At 43.4% G+C, this 18,883-nt stretch overlaps 1 protein-coding gene across 2 annotated transcripts in view; it reads left to right on the forward strand.

Annotated features, from left to right (window-relative positions):
• Positions 1-18,883, forward strand: part of ABCA3 (ATP binding cassette subfamily A member 3) — a 128,546-nt gene that overhangs the window by 65,326 nt on the left and 44,337 nt on the right. For both annotated transcript variants that reach the window (XM_068244425.1, XM_068244426.1), the window contains exons 5-11: positions 226-391; positions 5,070-5,329; positions 7,027-7,143; positions 8,086-8,206; positions 9,842-10,015; positions 10,131-10,312; positions 17,118-17,264. In XM_068244425.1, coding sequence (XP_068100526.1) covers positions 226-391; positions 5,070-5,329; positions 7,027-7,143; positions 8,086-8,206; positions 9,842-10,015; positions 10,131-10,312; positions 17,118-17,264 — 1,167 coding nt within the window. The remainder of the gene's footprint in view (positions 1-225; positions 392-5,069; positions 5,330-7,026; positions 7,144-8,085; positions 8,207-9,841; positions 10,016-10,130; positions 10,313-17,117; positions 17,265-18,883) is intronic.

Below are 18,883 nucleotides of genomic sequence, written 5' to 3' on the forward strand. Positions count from 1 at the left end.
TCAGTGCCTCCTTCCTATTTATTATATTTAGTACTAGCAGACATGGATCTGGAGATCTGAATATAAAGTTTAAGTTGGTTAAGTTGGTAAATTGAACCTCCCTGTAATGGGGGAGGGGGCTTTAATGCTGGGGTCCTGTAGTTATTCTGTCACCTTGGTGTGCACCTTAATTTTAGATTTATATGCTTGGTATAAGGTTATTTTATTTGTATATGACATTCACAGGTCCGGTACAAATTACGTTTCAAATACAGCCCACGCCACGCCCCTTTAAATGAACAAACTGGACTTAACCCCAATGTGGATAGAAACTGGCACACAAGATTTCTGTACCCACTCTTCCAGCTTCCAGGACCACGTGAGCGAACAGATAAAAACGGTGGTACACCAGGTGGGTATCTATGATCATAGGAATTTAACGCTTTTTACATGTACTTACATCACTACTGGGCAACTGCTGACTTCTGTGTTATCCTTTAAAAAAAAATCAAGTTTTTGTCAGAAACAAAACAAACACAATAAATCTCTGCCAAACAGAAGGCTGCAAACAGATATCCATAGCATAATGATCATCAGATTCAAAGGTGTCCATTAAAGAGTAAGTGCTGAATGCATTTAACTACTTCAGCTTTCAGTGTCGTTTCACCTTATGCATCCGAGCAACTTTCACCTCCCATTCATTTGCCAACAACTTTATCACTACTTATCACAATGAAATGATCTATATCTTGTTTTTTTCCGCCACCAATTAGGCTTTCTTTGAGTGGTACATTTTGCTAAGCATTATTTTATTGTAAATCCATTTAAACAGGAAGATTAAGAAAAAACAATAAAAAGAAATCATTATTTGTCAGTTTTTCGGTCATTATAGTTTTAAAATAATACATGCTACCGTAATTAAAACCCATGTATTTTATTTTCCCATCTGTCCCGGTTCTCTATCACAAGGTATGGTGCCAAAATTGTATTTGGAAATAAAGGTGCATTTTTTCAGTTTTGCGTCCATCACTTATTACAAGCCCATAATTTAAAAAATAACAGTGATATACTTTACTATATACATATTAAAAAGTTCAGTCTCTAAGGCAACTATTTATTAGTAATCTGTAATCACAGCCATAAAATACTTAGCTGTCAGTAAATGGCTTCTTAGAGCAGGAAAGTGGTAAAAAAGTAAAGTAACAGCTCTAGGATACTTCAGGGAAGGTGTCATTGAGCAAAGACAATGAAACAGTAAAAACTTAAAAACTAGATTTATATAAAATAAAACCGTGGGATATCTAAAAACATATATATGTATATATATATATATATATATATATATATATATATATATATATATATATTTATTTATTTATATTTTTTTTTATTATTATTATTATTTTTAGGAGAAGGGGGATGGATACAATAGTCTTTCTCATTAGCTTATTCTCACCTCGTATGTCCTTTAAGTGGTTAAGTGCTTTATGCTGTTTCTGATAAACTAAGCTTTTTCTGTTTAATAAATGCATGTTGGAAATTAAAATTTGGCCTACTGATGCACAGCCTTGTGGGTAATGACATTACATGCAGCACCGATTTTCAGTGTGAAACAGGGCCCTGAGCAATCTGGATAATCTTGGCTATCTATGTAAGGAAAAAAGGGGTGGGTCTTCAACTAAGGGAATTAGAAAAACCCTCTAGCACTGCACGCCTGTAGTAAACCTAATTCCTTTAACCAGCCTGGCGTTCTATTAAGATCGCCAGGCTGGCGACCGGACTTTTTTTTTTAATAAAAAAAAAACTATCGCATGCAGCCAACTAAAAGTTGGCTGCACTAAAAGTTGGCTGCATGAAAGCCCACTAGAGGGCGCACCTGATGCCTCCGGCGATCAGAAGTAACAAGAAAGGCCGCGATGAGCGGCGCTTCTTGTTTCGCTTTAGCGGAGTGACGTCATGGACGTCAGCCGCCTCTGATCCAGCCCTTAGCGCTGGCCGGAACTGTTTGGTCCGGCTGCGCTGGGCTCGGGCGGCTGGGGAGACCCTCTTTCGCCGCTGCACGCGGCAGATCGCCGCGCTGCGGCGGCGATCAGGTAGCACACGCGGCTGGCAAAAGTGCCTGAGCGGCAGCCTCCGGCCGGGCTGGTTAATGCTGCATGAGGCTTTTTTTTTTTACGACATTGACAGGGTAAGAGGATTTGTTTTCTCTCTTTTGCTTATCTCTTCTTCTTCTTATCTCTTCTTCTTCTCTTCATAACACACTCTTTTCCTTCTGTTTTGTAAAAAAAAAAAAAACCCTTTAAAGAGGATCTGTAACCTCAAAAAATCCCCTGAGGGGTACTCACCTCGGGTGGGGGAAGCCTCCGGATCCTAATGAGGCTTCCCACGCCGTCCTCTGTCCCACGGGGGTCTCGCTGCAGCCCTCCATGCAGCCGTGACGTAATATTTACCTTCCTGGCTCCTGCGCAGGCGCTCTGACGGCTGTCGGCTCCGAACTACACAGAAATACCCGATCGCCGTCGGGTCTGCTCTACTGCGCAGGCGCAAGTTTCCGGCGCCTGCGCAGTAGAGCGGACCCGACTGAGATCGGGTATTTCCGTGTAGTTCGGGGAGGAAAGCAGCCACAGCGCCCCCGCTGGAGCCAGCAAAGGTAAATATTGAAATTACAGTCGGGCCTGTCGCCGGCTGTTCAGAGGGCTGCAGCGAGACCCCCGTGGGACAGAGGACGGCGTGGGAAGCCTCATTAGGATCCGGAGGCTTCCCCCACCCGAGGTGAGTACCCCCCAGGGGATCTTTTTCATGTTACAGAGTCTCTTTAAGTTAATCTGGAAACTTTCCATGTCCGTTCACGGAGGGTGTCTCTGTGAACAGCCTGCGAGCCTCCGATCGTGGCTCGCAGGCTAATTGCAAACACGCGGGGAAGAAATCCCCGCTGTTTACATCATACGGCCGTAAAGGAGATCGGCGATCCCCGGCCTCTGATTGGTCGGGGATCGCCGCAGTCTGATAGGCTGAATCGCCGTCCTGTGCCGCCCGCAGCAAGGAGGGGAGGGAGGGTAAGGGAGCGAGGCAGAAAATCGCTGCGGAGGGGGGCTTTGAGGAACCCCCCCCCCCCCCCCCCGGGCTCGGCCACACAGAGCGGCGGCTATCAGACACCGCCAGCAGGTCATCCCCTAGTGTGGAAAAAAGGGGGGAAGTCTGGTCTCCCTGCGTGGTTCCCGATCTGTGCTGTGGGCTGGTGAGGCCACGCAGCACAGAATCCTCCAAAATAGCCCGGTCCTTAAAGCGGAATATAACCCTGCATTTCAACTTTGTTCTAAAACATTATTTACAGCATATTCTATGCAAAAAGCATTTTCTTTTTACTAGACCAGCATTGGAAGGGTTAAACACAGAGGTTTAAAGTTCCGTGGAGAGATATGCAGAAGTTCAGATTGTTACATTCTATTTAGTTAAATGTATCTATTAAGAAATGTTACACACTCTTTGGCTGTCCTCTAGCTCCTTCTCAGTCAGAGACAGTGAGTCACATTCAACACTTAGATACATTTATGTAAACAAAATGTATCTATGTCAGCTTCTGATGCGTCTGCAGAAATCTCCAGGAACTTTAAAGCCCTGTGTAACCCTTCCAATGCTGGTCTAGTAAAAAAAAAATCCTGGTTGCATATAATATACTGTAAATAATGTTTTAGAGCAAACTTGAAATGCAGGGTTATATTCCGCTTTAAGTGGTTAAAGTGTAAGTCACACTTACATCTGTTGTGACTGTCAGGAGAACCACTTCAACAGCTCTTAGGCCTTGTTCACACTAGGAAATGCAGATGGCTGTGTGATTGGAACGATCGCACATCATCTGCTTTGCCATGCCTTGTGCTGCTGATCCCATTCAGTACAATTAATGAGCCAGCGTTGCATTTTGCCGAAAATGCATGCAGGAGTGCGATATCGCATAGTACTGCTTTGCAGCTCATACATCCTGAGCGTCAGACAGTGCAGTCTATACACTTTGGATGTTTTTGCTGATCTCACATCACATGCGTTGCCATGCGCATGTTGACAGTGCGTGTAATGTGCAATCAGCATAAACATCAGAAGTGTGAACGAAGGGATTGGTGTTTCTATCACAGAGGAAAGTTAAATTTTATACTTTAACCTTTTGGAAAACGACACTATGAGATCCTACGCCGCACTTGTGCCTGTTCTAGAGATCCGCCGCTATGATATCCTACGCCGCCCGCCGTTTCCGCTCCCGACGCGATCGTGCGCACCTGAGAGGGGAGATTAAGCTGTCATATGATAGCTGGCATCTTCCCTCAGTGATCAGCAGCCATCGCCGGCAGATCATAGTGATCAATTTGACAGCTTCGGCGGTAGGGGGGAAAGAAGAGGATCCACTCACCTTCCTGCCATTCCCGCCGGGCTTGCCGGCATCTCTGCTCGTTGTGACGTAAGTCCCGGGCCGCGGCTTGACGACGTAATCAAGCCGGGACCCGTAACTTAGCGTCAGTACGTGCGGGGATGTCAGAGAGAGCGGTGGTGTGCGCAGCAGCTCATCGCTGGAGCCTGGAAGGTGAGTGAAACCCTGAATGAGTTAAAGGGAACCTGAAGTGAGAGGGATATGGAGGCTGCCATATTGATTTCCCTTTAAACAGTACCAGTTGCCTGGCAGTCCTGCTGATCATTCTGGTATTAGTAGTGTCTGAATCACATACACCTGAAACAAGCATGCAGCTAAACTTGTCAGATGTTTGTCAGAGCCATCTGATCTGCATGCTTGTCCAGGGTATATTACTAAAAGTATTAGAGGCAGAGGACCAGCAGGGCAGCCAGGTATTTATTGTTTAAAAGGAAATAAATAAATCCACCTTCATGTCCCTCTCACTTCAAGTTCTCTTCAACCTCCAGAGACCTGTGCTTGTTTGGGCTTCTCCTTGGGCTTCTGTGATTGGATATGAGAGGGGCAGGTTGATCATGTAGGTTCTTTCCAATCTCCGGTATTCAGTGTGCTGGAAGTTGTCAAGAACATGTCATTGCTTGTTATACATTATCACTTTGGTGTGGACTCACCTTTTAACTCAATCTTTCAGGGTACCAGCGAGAAGGCTTTCTGGCAGTGCAGCACCAAGTGGATCGGGCAATAATGCACTACCATGCCAATGAAACGGGCCGGGCTCTCCTGCAGAACACCGAAGTACTCATGAAGCGATTTCCTTTCCCATCCTACGTCAATGACCTTTTCATATTGGCCATCCAGAACCAGCTTCCACTGTTGCTGATGCTCAGCTTCACCTACACATCTTTAAGCATTGTTCGGGCCCTTGTCCTGGAGAAGGAGAGCAAGCTGAAGGTAAGAGAGTGTATATGATTCTTACATATGTAGAAGGTTAGATAACCTTTCTGTTAAGCAATTTCCTGTTTCTGACCTTCATTACTTGATGTTGAGTGGATTAGTTCTCTTAAAGGTAACCAGAACTTAGAGGGATGCAGAGGCCTCCATATTTATTTGCTTTTAATCAGTACCAGTTGCCTAGCAATCTAGTTGATCTTCTTGCATCAGTAGTGACGAAATCAACCAAAACAAAGCATGTGGCTTAACCACTAGGCGACCGCGTCATGCCGATGGGTGTGCACGTGGCGCCAGCCCCTGGACCGTCTAACGCTGATCGGTGTAAAGTCCTTGGGTCGTGGTTTGCAGGAGATCGCACGCGCCAGTAATACTTACTAAAAAAAAAATGAAACACCAGTGGAGCGATCAGACCCCACCAACAGAATTCTCTGTTGGTGGGCAGAAGTGGGGGATCACTTGTGTGCTGAGTTGTGCGGTCCTGCAGCGAGGCCTTAAAACTGCAGTGGCCCGATTTGTGAAAATGGCCTGGTCTTTAGGGGGGTTTAAGCCCGTAGTTCTCAAGAGGTTAATGTGCCCATACATCAGACAATGTATGGACAGACCAACCAAGAGACTGATCTTCTGATCGGAGAGAGATCTGTTGCCTGCACATACACCAACAGGCCAATTCTCGGAATCTGCCTTGTGGTGCCGCATCTGTCGCCCCATTGGTGCCGGGTAATGGGGGTTTTACTGTACCACTTCAACCTCACTGGCGGTATGATGATTTTAGGGTCTAAAAGCTTTGCAATTTTCTTTGCGCCCTTTCAGACCCTAACTCCAGGAAAAAATCATGCTGCTACAGAGCCTGCAGAAGTCACAGCACGTTACTCACCTCCCTGGGATCCAATGCTGCAGTTCTCCCTCTGTCCTCTGGGTGGTGCTGTAACCCTGTAGTGAGATCACCGTCTGTCGTCATGACGAGAAATGCCAATCTCACCAGGGCGATGCAGAGCCTCAGAGGACCGGAAGGAGAATGGCTGCTGTTATGTGGATCCCAGGGGAGGTGTGTGAAAACGCCTGCTGCACATAAGGCTATGCATAGAGCTTACGGTGGCTCCAATGAGTTAGGTTTGGGGCTACCTGCGGTTTTCTGCCCCGAGCCTTACTTTGGAATACCGCCAGTGAGGTTAAAAAGCACCTAACCTATCTCACCCCTTGATTAACAGTAAAACAGTAACGTTGCAGATAAGCAGCCTCTGTGTCACTACTTGCTGCCTCCACCCTACTTGTTTATCTTCATAGGGGGCTGTGCCCCTGCTTGGGGGGGGGGGGGGGGGTGTTTAAAATCGCTTCAGATATACTTTAAAGGACAGAGGACCATTAGGCTGTTAAGATTTTCTTCGGCACCACTACTGATATTGATGGATCCGCCGAGTGGAGTCATAGAGGGAAATTGATGATTTTATTTAGAACCATCCTGTTTACTTGGCAACGTGCAGAATGCGTATAAGTGCAGTTCAATGTAAATGTTTATGCATCTCTGCTCTCTGTGTTACACAACCTGTGCGAAAACTTTTATGCTGAAACGTGTGTGTGTGTGTGTGTGTGTGTGTGTGTGTGTGTGTGTGTGTGTGTGTGTATTTGGTAAGGGAAACAGAGACAGGGAAGTATTAGTAAAGGATGTGTTTAAAGTTTATTTTGTATGTGTTTTTCAGGAATACATGCGTGTGATGGGTCTGAATTCCTGGCTCCACTCCACAGCGTGGTTTATCCACTTTTTCATCCTCCTGTTGGTGTCTGTCTTCTTTGTCACTCTTCTGCTGTGTATTCAGGTCAGTAAACCCTTTATAAGGCTTGGTTCAGCGACGGTAAACGACGGCTGTAGGTAGTGCTTGTCCTTTTAACACTGTCCATACAGATGAATGGACAGCATCAGTACTATCGCTTGTAAAAATGTTACAGATCTGACAAGTTTTGGACTAGACCATCTGATCATGAGGTATTTTCAGTATATCATTATATTCTTTACAAAGGCGCTCCCTGGTAAGGACCTATACAGAGATGACAGCAGGCCTGTCTCCTCACATGCCACTATTCTGGCAGTTTGACTGTACCACTGCCGTTCAGGGGGTTCTTTTGAAAATAAAGGACTTCCTGAAAATCCCCTGTAAGGACACGGACTAGTCCCAAACCTGTCCGATAGTTACTACTTTCTGTAAGTGCCAGCTTTATATTAAAATTACAGTTACATGTACCCCTATGTATGAACACACATGCATTTTTCATTTTTTTTTTGCAATAGTGGTCCTCTAAAGGTTAAAATATAGGTTTAAAGTTTGTTTTTTTTTTAATTTAGGTTTTACATTTTTTTATGTTTATTCATGTTTCCTACAGACAACTTTTGTACTAAGCTAAGCCTTTTAGATTTTTCCTGAACTCAGAAGTGTTTTTTTTAGTAGTGCATGGGTTTTATGATTTCTTATTGGTCCTAGTCTGAATGCAGAGAAACTGTCATTTAGAGCCTTTGGCCCTGATGCGCTAACTAGCATAATATTGCCACATGTGTTACCATAGCGACGCTCACATTACTCTATTATGGTGGACCACGGTAATAGTGTAACTCGTGGACCACTGCTTTGGTAGTACCGGTAATATTGCCATTTGTTGTCTCCGCACATTTGACAATGTAATTTTGCATTTTGTGGAACTTCTGATATGCATAATTTTATGTCACTATATAGAATGTTCTGTAAAACGATATGCTCCCTTTTCAGGTTGGTGGACAGGGTGCGGTACTCACTCGCAGTGACCCCACACTGGTCTTTGCCTATCTCATGTCATTTGCAATCTCCACCATTGCATTCAGTTTCATGATCAGCAGCTTCTTCTCTAGAGGTAAGACCTTGTCCATTTCAGTTTAGTGGTCATTGATGAGTCCTAAATATGGCAGACAGCATAGCACCCATTTGACCTTTGATGAGTTTAAATCTGAATATGATTATCACAACAAGATGTTCTTCAAATGCTTGCTATTGCGTCACATGATGAATTCTAAGTTTGGAGACTGCCGGATTTCTTTATCGTCCGATGGCTTATTGTCATCGCACAGAAACGTGAAAATCCCTTATCTACTGTTTGGGAAAGCTTAGCGCTGTACCATGCTGATAACTTTTATGTTAGTTTAAATAGACAACAAAATGACTTGCGCATCGATCTCTCTTAACCTCCCTGGCGATAACCCGGAGGCTTGTGCAGAGCCTTTCGCGCAGCAGGCGGTTTACTCTCTTCCTCCGGGATCCAGACACTGGCAGCCATTCTTGTCCTCGGAGCCTCTGGATCCCTCTGGCGAGATCGCCTTCTGTTGTCATGTGGAGATTGGAGGAAGAACTGCAGTACTGGATCCCAGGGAGGTGAGTAAGTGCAGGGGCTGCTGCAGGCTCTCTAGCAGCATGATGTTTCACCCTGGTTTTAGGGTCTAATAGTGTGCAACAAATTGCACCGCATTTAGACCCTAAAATCCAGGAAATAATCATACCGGTTAATCTACAGGAGCATGCAGGATAGCCATCAATAAGAACAAAACCTTTCTGCCCTTAAAGAGACTCTGTAACAAAATGTTCATCCTTATTTCTTCTATCCTATACTGTAAGTTCCTATACCTGTTCTAATGTGCTCTGTCTAACTGCAGCCTTTTCTAGTTGCACAGTGGCTGTATTATCTTTGTTATATGATCTAATCTTCTCTATCTGCTCTGTTGGGTTCAGGCAGTCAGGTTGCAATGTGCTGTGCTGCTTGTGATTGGATAGAAGCTATACACACCCTCTCCAGGTCCCCTGCACACTCTGTATGACTCACACACTGAGCTACTCTTTTGTTTGTAAACACTGCATAAAAATGGCAATTACACGCCAGGATTGCAGCAGGGAGTGGCAGAAACAGCACAGAGGGATGCAGGAGAACATAATGAATAGAATGGTATGCTTTTTATTGTAAGAATTTTAGAGTACAGATTCTCTTTAAGGGGTGTTGGACCTGATTTGATGTGATGTTCCAGGGATGCCCATGGAGTAATGTCCTGCCCCCATTCCCCCCACCCACCCGTGCTTGCTTTTTCTATCTCTTATCTCTCCACTTTCTCACCTGTTTCTCACTCCTCCAGGCAAGCATACTCTCCTACCTAGGACACTTCAGCCACTGACCACCATTTCTACCACCCCATACACAGCTTCCCTTTACCTACTGTCCTATACTTTAAACCTTTAGACTGTAAGGCCTTTTGCCCAGGGCTCTTTTCCCCTTTTGTCTCACATTGCTGTGTAATGTGTATGCACACCTCCCAACCCTATGTAAAAATATGTAGTTAATTTGTTCACTGCATCAGCAGTAATCCACCATTGTCTTGTATTAACTTGTTGTATTGTTTATTTTGCATTGCTATACCCTGTATGCGGTTTTACAGCGCTAAGGAAGATGCTGGTGCTGTATAAATCAATAATAATAATAATCTTTTTGTTCTTTTTTTTCTCTTAGCAAACATGGCAGCTGCAGCTGGCGGTTTCCTGTATTTCTTCTCCTACATCCCCTACTTCTTCATCTCCATGTGGTATGTCATGTTAACCCACAGCGAGAAGGTGGTGTCTTGTATGATTTCCAGTGTTGGCATGGCCATGGGAGCGCAGCTGATTGGCATGTTTGAGGGCAAGGGTGAGTATATGCTCCATTCACCTCAGTAAAGAAAGAGCATAGTGTCTCTAAAGTTAACTTACCATGCTATTTTATGTGCCTTCCAGTGATGATTTCCTCATCTGCTCTCTCTTAGGTACGGGAGCCCAGTGGTCCAATCTCATGACTCCAGTCAGTGTGGATGACAACTTCACTCTGGGTCAAGTCATGGGAATGCTTCTGCTTGATTCTGTATTGTATTTCATAATTGGATGGTATGTGGAATCTGTCATGCCGGGAGATTATGGAGTTCCCCAACCGTGGTATTTCTGCTTTTTGGTAAGTCTTTCTTACTCAGCTACACTATCAGCCTGCTTAATGTTTCATTGCGTAACCTCAGGTTCCTTATTCCCCTAAATTAAAACTTAAGTGACACGTTTGTTGCAATAAAAAACATATCTATGTCAGCTGTGTACATTTTAAGGATCTGTTATGCATAAGGTGTTCTTGCTGTACTCTACTGCAGTAAGCTTGCGTTTTCAAGGAAGGGAGAGTTTTAGTCTTCTATAATGACTTGGTTAACAACCGACTCCAAAGCCAAGTGCCCAAAATTGCTTAGACTCCGGCACCTTAGTGTGATACTTACACAAAAAAACGCCAAAGAGCAACTGAAAAGCCCTGTACTGAAAGCTACAGAGTCATGGTTTTGAACATGACCTGGAAGTGATGACCTACGACAGTTTACTGTTTTCAAAAAGGACGATGGGGGGGGGGGGGGGGGGGTCTTCCTTGTGGGATCTTAGCTTTTTCAGAAGTAACAGCAAAACTTCCCTAGATAGTCAACATGTTTTAGACCACAGCAGGCATTTATTCAAAGAGAGGAATCCAGGTTGCTTATCTTCAGCCAAGATGGCAGCCACGATTTTTAAATAGAAGAGCAATTCAGGCATCAAATTAAAGAGAGCATGCATCTTTAAGTACTTTGCATTACTGGTCGGAGTTTTAAAGTGAACCAGAGACCAAGCACCCTCATGTATTTTACCATATATATCAGTGGGGACATTAGAGAAAACACCTACTCTGCTCTCTGTTTCATTCTTCACTGCTCAGCCTGCTTCAATCATTATAGCTGAGTCTGTCTTCTCTGGTGTCTTTTCAAGCCCAAGCCTGCCCCCTTCTGGCTTTGCTATAATGACTCAGCTATAATGATTCCTGAGCAAAGCCAGACTGAATGCTCAGTCAGGGATCTTATCAGGGCTGATTAGAAGCAGGCTGAGCAGTGAAGAATGGAACAGATAGCAGAGTAGGTGTTTTCTCTAATGTTCCCACTGATATATATGGTAAAATACATGAGGGTGCTTCACTCTGGTTCACTTTAAAGGCATGCCCATGAGAGGTGCTCGGGGTCCCTTTAAGTTTTTGCTTTCACGGTTTCAGCTTGTTTTGGTGGGTGTTTGAGAGAAGTTTGGGAGAAGTTACATGGTACCTTTTGGTGACCGAGTTTACAAATTCAGGAAAAGTGGGCGGAGTACAAAACAGCCAATCAAATTTCAGCCATTCATTTTGAATGGGAACATGTAAACTGCAGCCATTCTTACACGGTAAATGGCAGAGTTCTCAAACTTTGCACAGTTGGTCACCGGGTGAATGAGATTAAGTTTCAGGAAAGTGGGTGGAGCCTACAACAGCCAATCAAAATTTACCTATTGATTTTCATGGGTAATATTTAAATAGCTGCCATTCTTACACTGTTTATAGCAGATGCCTCAAACCTTGTACAGTCGGTCACTGGGTGACTGGGGTTAAAATTCAGTAACGGGGTGGAGCCACAAACAGCCAATCAAATTTGCTTAATTTCAATGGGAATATACAAATTATCGATACCAAGGACCCCAAAGCTCCAAAACTTGATAATTGAGTGACAGCATGTCAAGGTTAGAAAAAGTGGCGCCAACAACTACATTTTTTACATGGGAAAATATAAACTGCAACAATTCTTTTTTACTGTTAAAGGATACCCGAAGTGACGTGACATGATGATAGACGTGTATGTACAGTGCCTTACACACAAATAACTATGCTGTGTTCCTTTTTTTCTGTCTCTGCCTGAAAGAGGTAAATATCAGGTATGGAAGTGGCTGACTCAGTCCTGAATCAGACAGGAAGTGACTACAGTGTAACCCTCACTGATAAGAAATTCCCCTTTTTATCTCTTCCTTGCTCTCAGAAGCCATTTTCTGCTAGGAAAGTGTTTTAAAGTTGGAATTTCTTATCAGTGAGGGCCACACTGTAGTCACTTCCTGTCTGAGTCAGGACTGAGTCAGCCACTTACATACCTGATATTTAACTATTTCAGGCAGAGAAAGAAAAAAAGGAACACAGCATAGTTTTGTGTGCTAGGGACTGTACATACAGATGTCTTTCTCATCATGCCACATGTCACTTCGGGTATCCTTTAATGGCAGGGCTCCCAAGGGTTGGCCACTGGGTGACTGGGATTAATATTTAGAAAGTGGGAGTTGCCTACATCAGCCAATCAAAATGCACCTATTGATTTTTCAAAGGGAATATTTACATTGCTACCATTCTTACACTGTTAATGGCAGAGGCCTCAAACCTGATACAGTCAATCATTGGGTGACTGATGTCCAAATTCACTAAAGGGGTGGAGCCACAAACGGCCAATCAGATTTGTTAGATTGATTTCAGACATTCTGTCATTGGCAGGGTTCTCAAACTTGACACAGTTGGTCACTGGATGACTGGGATTAATATTCAGGAAGGTGGGTGGAGCCTACAACAGCCAATCAAAAGTCACCTATTGATTTTAAAGGGGAATATTTACATTGCTGCCATTCTTACACTCCTAATGGCAGATGCCTCAAATCTGGTACAGTCAGTCACTGGGAGACTGGGGTCTACATTCTGTAAAGGGGTCGGACCACAAACAGCCAATCAGATTTGTTTCATTTCAATGGAAAATGCAACTTATTGATGCCAAGGACCCCAAAGCTCATAAACTTAGTCATTGAGTAAATGTATGTCACGGTTACAAACAGTGGGTGGAGCCAAAAACAACTAACTTTTTACATGGGAAAATATAAACTGCAGCCATTCTTACACTGTTAATGGCAGGGTTTTCAAACTTGACATAGTTGGTCACTGGGTGACTGCCTGGGATTAATATTCAGAAAAGCAGGTGGAGCATACAACAACAACAACAACAACAAATAACATTTGTAAAGCGCTTTTCTCCCGTGGGACTCAAAGCGCATAAGCATGGCTCCGACCATCGTGGTACAGAGGAAGAATTTTATAAGTCTGGAAATGCCAGGCTAAACAGGTGGCTTTTCAGTCTGGATTTGAATAGCTCCAGGGATGGTGCTGTCTTTACTGGGTGTGGTAGGGAGTTCCAAAGAGTAGGGGCAGCATGACAGAAGGCTCTGTCTCCAGATTTTTTTGAGGTGCACTCTGGGAGTGACCAAGTTTATAGAACTTGCTGATCTGAGGTTGTGAGAAGTGTGGTGCAGCTTCAGCAAGTCCTTCATGTATCCAGGGCCCAGATTGTGCAGGGATTTGAATGTCAGCAGTCCAATCTTGAAGAGTATTCTCCATTCTATTGGTAGCCAGTGCAGTGAGCGAAGGATCGGTGTAATGTGACAGTGGCGAGGCTGGTTTGTTAGCAATCTGGCAGCAGCATTCTGCACTAATTGCAGGCGACGCAGGTCCTTTTTGGGGAGGCCAGCATAAAGGGCATTGCAGTAGTCCAGCCGTGATGTGATGAAGGCGTGGACTAGGGTTTGAAGATCCTCTGGGGGAATCAGATGTTTAATCTTTGCAATGTTCTTCAGATGAAAGAAGGAAGATTTAACTACAGATGAAATTTGGTTTCTGAAACTCAATTCCCCATCGATTAGTACGCCAAGGCTGCGCACAAGGTTGGAGCTGTTTATGTCTGAATTCCCAATCCTGATTGGTGTTGCTTTAGGATAGAGCTGTTTTGATGGCGAGCACTGGCTTTGGACAAACAGGACCTCAGTTTTGTCAGCATTCAGTTTCAACCAGTTATCATTCATCCATGCCTGAAGCTCAGCTAAGCAAGAGTTTATTTTTGGGGTAGGGTCTGTTCCACCAGGTTTGAAGGACAGGTATAGCTGTGTGTCATCGGCGTAGCAGTGGTACGTCAGGCCATGTCGTTGGATAAGTGTACCGATTGGCAACATGTAGATTGCAAACAGCCAATCAAAATTCACCTATTGATTTTTAAGGTGAATATTGAAACTGCTGCCATTCTTACACTGTTAATGGCAGAGGCTCAAACCTGCTACAGTCAGTCATTAAGTGACTGGGGTTCAAATTCACTAAAGGGGCGGAGCCACAAACAGCCAATCAGATTTCTTTGCTGGATAAACTGCTTCCATTCACACAATTTTGATGCAAGGAATCCGAAAGCTTACAAACTTGGTCATTGAATTACTGTGTGTTAAGGTTACAAAAACTGAGTGGAATCAAAAACTGATTTACCTGGGAAAATTTAAACTGCAGCCCTTCATCACTGTTAATGGCAGGGTTCTCAAACTTTGCACAGTTGATCACTGGGTGACTGGGATTAATATTCAGAAAAGTGAGTGGAGCCTAAAAAAGCCAATCAAAATTTGCCTGTTGATTTTCAAGAGGAATATTTAATTTGCTGCCATTCTTGCACTGTTAATGGCATAAGCCTCAAACTTGGTACAGTTGGTTGTTGGGTCACTGGGGTTCAAATTCAGAAAATGGGGTGGAGTCACAAACAGCCAATCAGATTTGTTTTATTTTACTAGGAAAATAGAAATTATTGATGCCAAGGACCCCAAAGCTCACAAACTTGGTCAGTGACTGTGTGTCCAGGTTACAAAAAGTGGGCAGAGCCAAAAAAACTAAATTCACTAGGAAAATATAAACTGCAGGCCTTCTTACACTGTTAATGGCAGGGTTCTCAAACTTTGCCCAGATGGTCACTGGGTGACTGAGATTAATATTCAGGGAGTGGGTGGAGCCTATAAAAGCCAATCAAAATTCACCTGTTGATTTTCAAGGGGAATATTTAAATTGCTGCCATTTTTACACTGTTAATAGCAGATGCCTCAAACCTGCTACAGTTGGTCAATGGGTGACTGGGGTTCAAATGCTGGAGAGGGGCAGAGTCACAAACAGTCAATCTGATTTGTTTAATTTTTATGGGAATATATACAAATTATTGATGCCGAAGCTCACAAACTTGGTCATTGAGTGATTGTGTGTTAGGGTTAGAAAAAGTGGGCGGAGCCAACACTAGCCAAATACATACCCAGGCAACGCCGGGTCATCAGCTAGTTGTCAATAAATTCACCAAGAATAATGCATATTACCTCTCTTGTGTTCTAGAATCACAGTGGAAGGTAGAGTCTCTAGGCCTCAGTCGATCTCAGTAGAGTTTCAGGCTCAATGATAAAATATGCTAGCCTACCAGGACTTTTTATTGTAAAGTTTCTAAGATGGCGTCTGTTAGGGGATTTTATGGTGACGCACAAAATTCAAACTTATTTTTAACTGGTACATTCTGACATTTCGTGACATTTTAAAACTATCGGGTTATCTGAGCAGGTGCGTACATATATGATGCTACTTGGCTTATTAACGTAAGCAATCTACGTCGTTTCTAATCAAAATTACATCAATAACATTTTAATTAGAACTTATGACACAAGTGGTGACCCAAGTGGTGTTCTATGGCATTTTTCTGAATCTGATGGATGCTAAAATATATGCGTATGTTCTTAACTTATTCTAGGAAATTGGCATATTCTTTGGTACATCATTAATTAATGGGGATTTCTGAATGCCCCCTGTGGTCACAGGTTGTTCTGTCTTGATCACATGCTTCATTGTGTAATCACATGACTTATTATTTTGGTTTTGTATTCATAACAAACAGCCATATGTTTTAATACCTGCTAACATGCTTATATAGAAAGCAAACTTATTTACCTTACTGTATAAGTTTATTATTGATCAATAATGAATAACTCTGTGATCACTATACATGATTAATATATCAGCGTATAGCAGGCTTAGTTTTTGCGGTGCATGTCTCTGATGGGCAAGCCTTGCTAAACAGGCATTACAGCCAGAACTGAGTGTAGTCAGAACATTTCTCCAGCACTATCTTAATATAAACATAACCTTTTAAAGGGAACAAACAGCAGTCAGAAAATGATATTAAGGATTACTCTAACCAACAATCTAACTCTGGTTAAAGAATAACTCTGCTTATTATTATTATTATTATTATTTATATAGCGCCGACATATTACGCAGCGCTGTACAGTGTGTGTGTGTGTATATATATATATATATATATATATATATATATATATATATATATATATATATATATATATATATTGTCTTATCACTAACTGTCCCTCAAAGGAGCTCACAATATATTCCCTACCATTGCCATATGTCTATATTATGTAGTGTAAGTACTGTAGTCTAGGGCCAATTTTAGGGGGAGCCAATTAACTTATCCGTATGTTTTTGGAATGTGGGAGGAAACCGGAGTGCCCGGAGGAAACCCACGCAGACACGGAGAGAACATACAAACTCTTTGCAGATAGTGCCCTGGCTGGGATTCGAACCAGGGACCCAGCGCTGCAAGGCGAGAGAGCTAACCACTACGCCACCGTGCTGCCCTATAATCATAAAATCTCAAAATGAACTCAAATAATCTACAAAACATTTTAAAACATATATAATCAGCTTAAAGCAAGATGGAGATAATTTCTCTGCCTTAATATGACATATGGATGGCAGTGGCACACTGCAACTGGCAGAATAGTGTGCACAGAAGGAGACTGGCTCTCCTGCACAATTGTAAAGGTCCTTTCCAGGGAGTGCTTTTGAAAAGAATGAAGAAAACATTGAGAATCCCCCTCGAGGACATGGGCTAGTACAAAGTTTGTCAGATCTTTTAGATTTTTATGAAGGGGGGGGGGGGGGAGAGTTAATACAAATGTACACGTGAATTTAAATTTTTTGCGATAGTTGTCCTTTAAGATGAGACCATTTACATTTTGCTTTTTAGTATTACATTATTTTAACTATTTCTTGGTTGTACTTTTAGCCTTCCTATTGGTGTGGGACTGCCAGAAATGCAGAGATTATTGAGAAAGAAGACGATGAAGATCCAGAAAAGGCGCTGAGAGGAGAATACTTGGAAGAGGAACCGTCAGACCTCATACCAGGAATTCGTATCAAACATTTAACAAAGGTGACGTTCTGTACCGTGTCACACGCATTGATGTCACTGTCGCAAGGAAAATCAGATGATTTTAGGATAGTTCTGAGTCTTTCTTTCACTTCTTTGTCAAGTCTCTTAAAAATCATTTTCATCACATTTATTACAAAAAAATAGCTTTTAGTCCTATAAAACAGCAGCGTAGCTGGATATGTGTTAACTGGGAGATTTGCATTCTCATGTGATCTATACTACATATAGTCCATGGGCACTTAACCTGCTGGGCGGTCTGGACGAGCTCAGCTCGTCCAGTACCGCCGGAGCCTGCCGCTCAGGCCCTGCTGGGCCGATTTGGCTCAAATAAAAAGCAGCACACGCAGCCGGCACTTTGCCAGCCGCGTGTGCTGCCTGATCGCCGCCGCTCTGCGGCGATCCGCCGCGAGCAGCGGCGAAAGAGGGCCCCCCTAGCCGCCTGAGCCCAGCGTAGCCGGAACAAAAAGTTCCGGCCAGCGCTAAGGGCTGGATCGGAGGCGGCTGACGTCAGGACGTCGGCTGACGTCGATGACGTCACTCCGCTCGTCGCTATGGCGACGATGTAAGCAAAACAAGGAAGGCCGCTCATTGCGGCCTTCCTTGTTTATTCTGGGCGCCGGAGGCGATCGGAAGATCGCCTCCGGAGCGCCCTCTAGTGGGCTTTCATGCAGCCAACTTTCAGTTGGCTGCATGAAATAGTTTTTTTTTTATTAAAAAAAAACCCTCCCGCAGCCTGCCTGGCGATCTTAATAGAACGCCAGGCAGGTTAAATAAAATCATAGGGTGGAGGAAAACAAGAAAGTAATTAGTAAATACATCAAGTACCACCTGGGCCCCTCTACTCCAGGGCCCCATAGCAGCTGCTATGGCTGCCATGGCTATTGCTACACCCTTGCTGTAATACCATAATGTGTGGCAATGTCTGCTGTCAACAGACTGATCACTATGTCTCTTCTGCCTTTTCATGGTTTAAATTCGTTTTTATTAAAAATAAATGGACTAGGGTACAGCAGTGATTAAAGACCACTTATCATACAAATGTAAGATCACCATAGTAAGTCTATAACTATCACAGTGCATACAATCAACAGGTTTACAGCAGCTACATATGTTATTTCATGCTTCCATGTTATTCAGCTACGTCCACATATTATTAATATTATTTATTGTATTTATAAAGCACCAACCTATTACACAGCGCTGCACAATAGATACATGGGTTAAAATACAAAGTAGGACATACAAGGAGCTCACAACAAAACAAAGTCATAAAATATCTTTGATAACAGTAGTTTTGTATGTTTGGTCAAAATAGTCTAGACTGCAAGATAGGTGTCAAACGGTGAAATTGCATATTTAAGCTGGAAACACTGAGGGGTAGGGCCCTGCCAGAGGCTTACAATCTAATGAATATTGAAAGACACACTTTGAATTTAAAGAGAACCCGAGGTGGGTTTGAAGAATATTATCTGCATACAGAGGCTGGATCTGCCTATACAGCCCAGCCTCTGTTGCTATCCCAAACCCCCCTAAGGTCCCCCTGCACTCTGCACTCTGCAATCCCTCATAAATCACAGCCACGCTGCTGACAAACAGCTTGTCAGAGCTGGCTGTGTTTA

This window comes from Hyperolius riggenbachi, chromosome 7 (assembly GCF_040937935.1).
Source record: "Hyperolius riggenbachi isolate aHypRig1 chromosome 7, aHypRig1.pri, whole genome shotgun sequence".
Classification (NCBI taxonomy): domain Eukaryota; kingdom Metazoa; phylum Chordata; class Amphibia; order Anura; family Hyperoliidae; genus Hyperolius; species Hyperolius riggenbachi.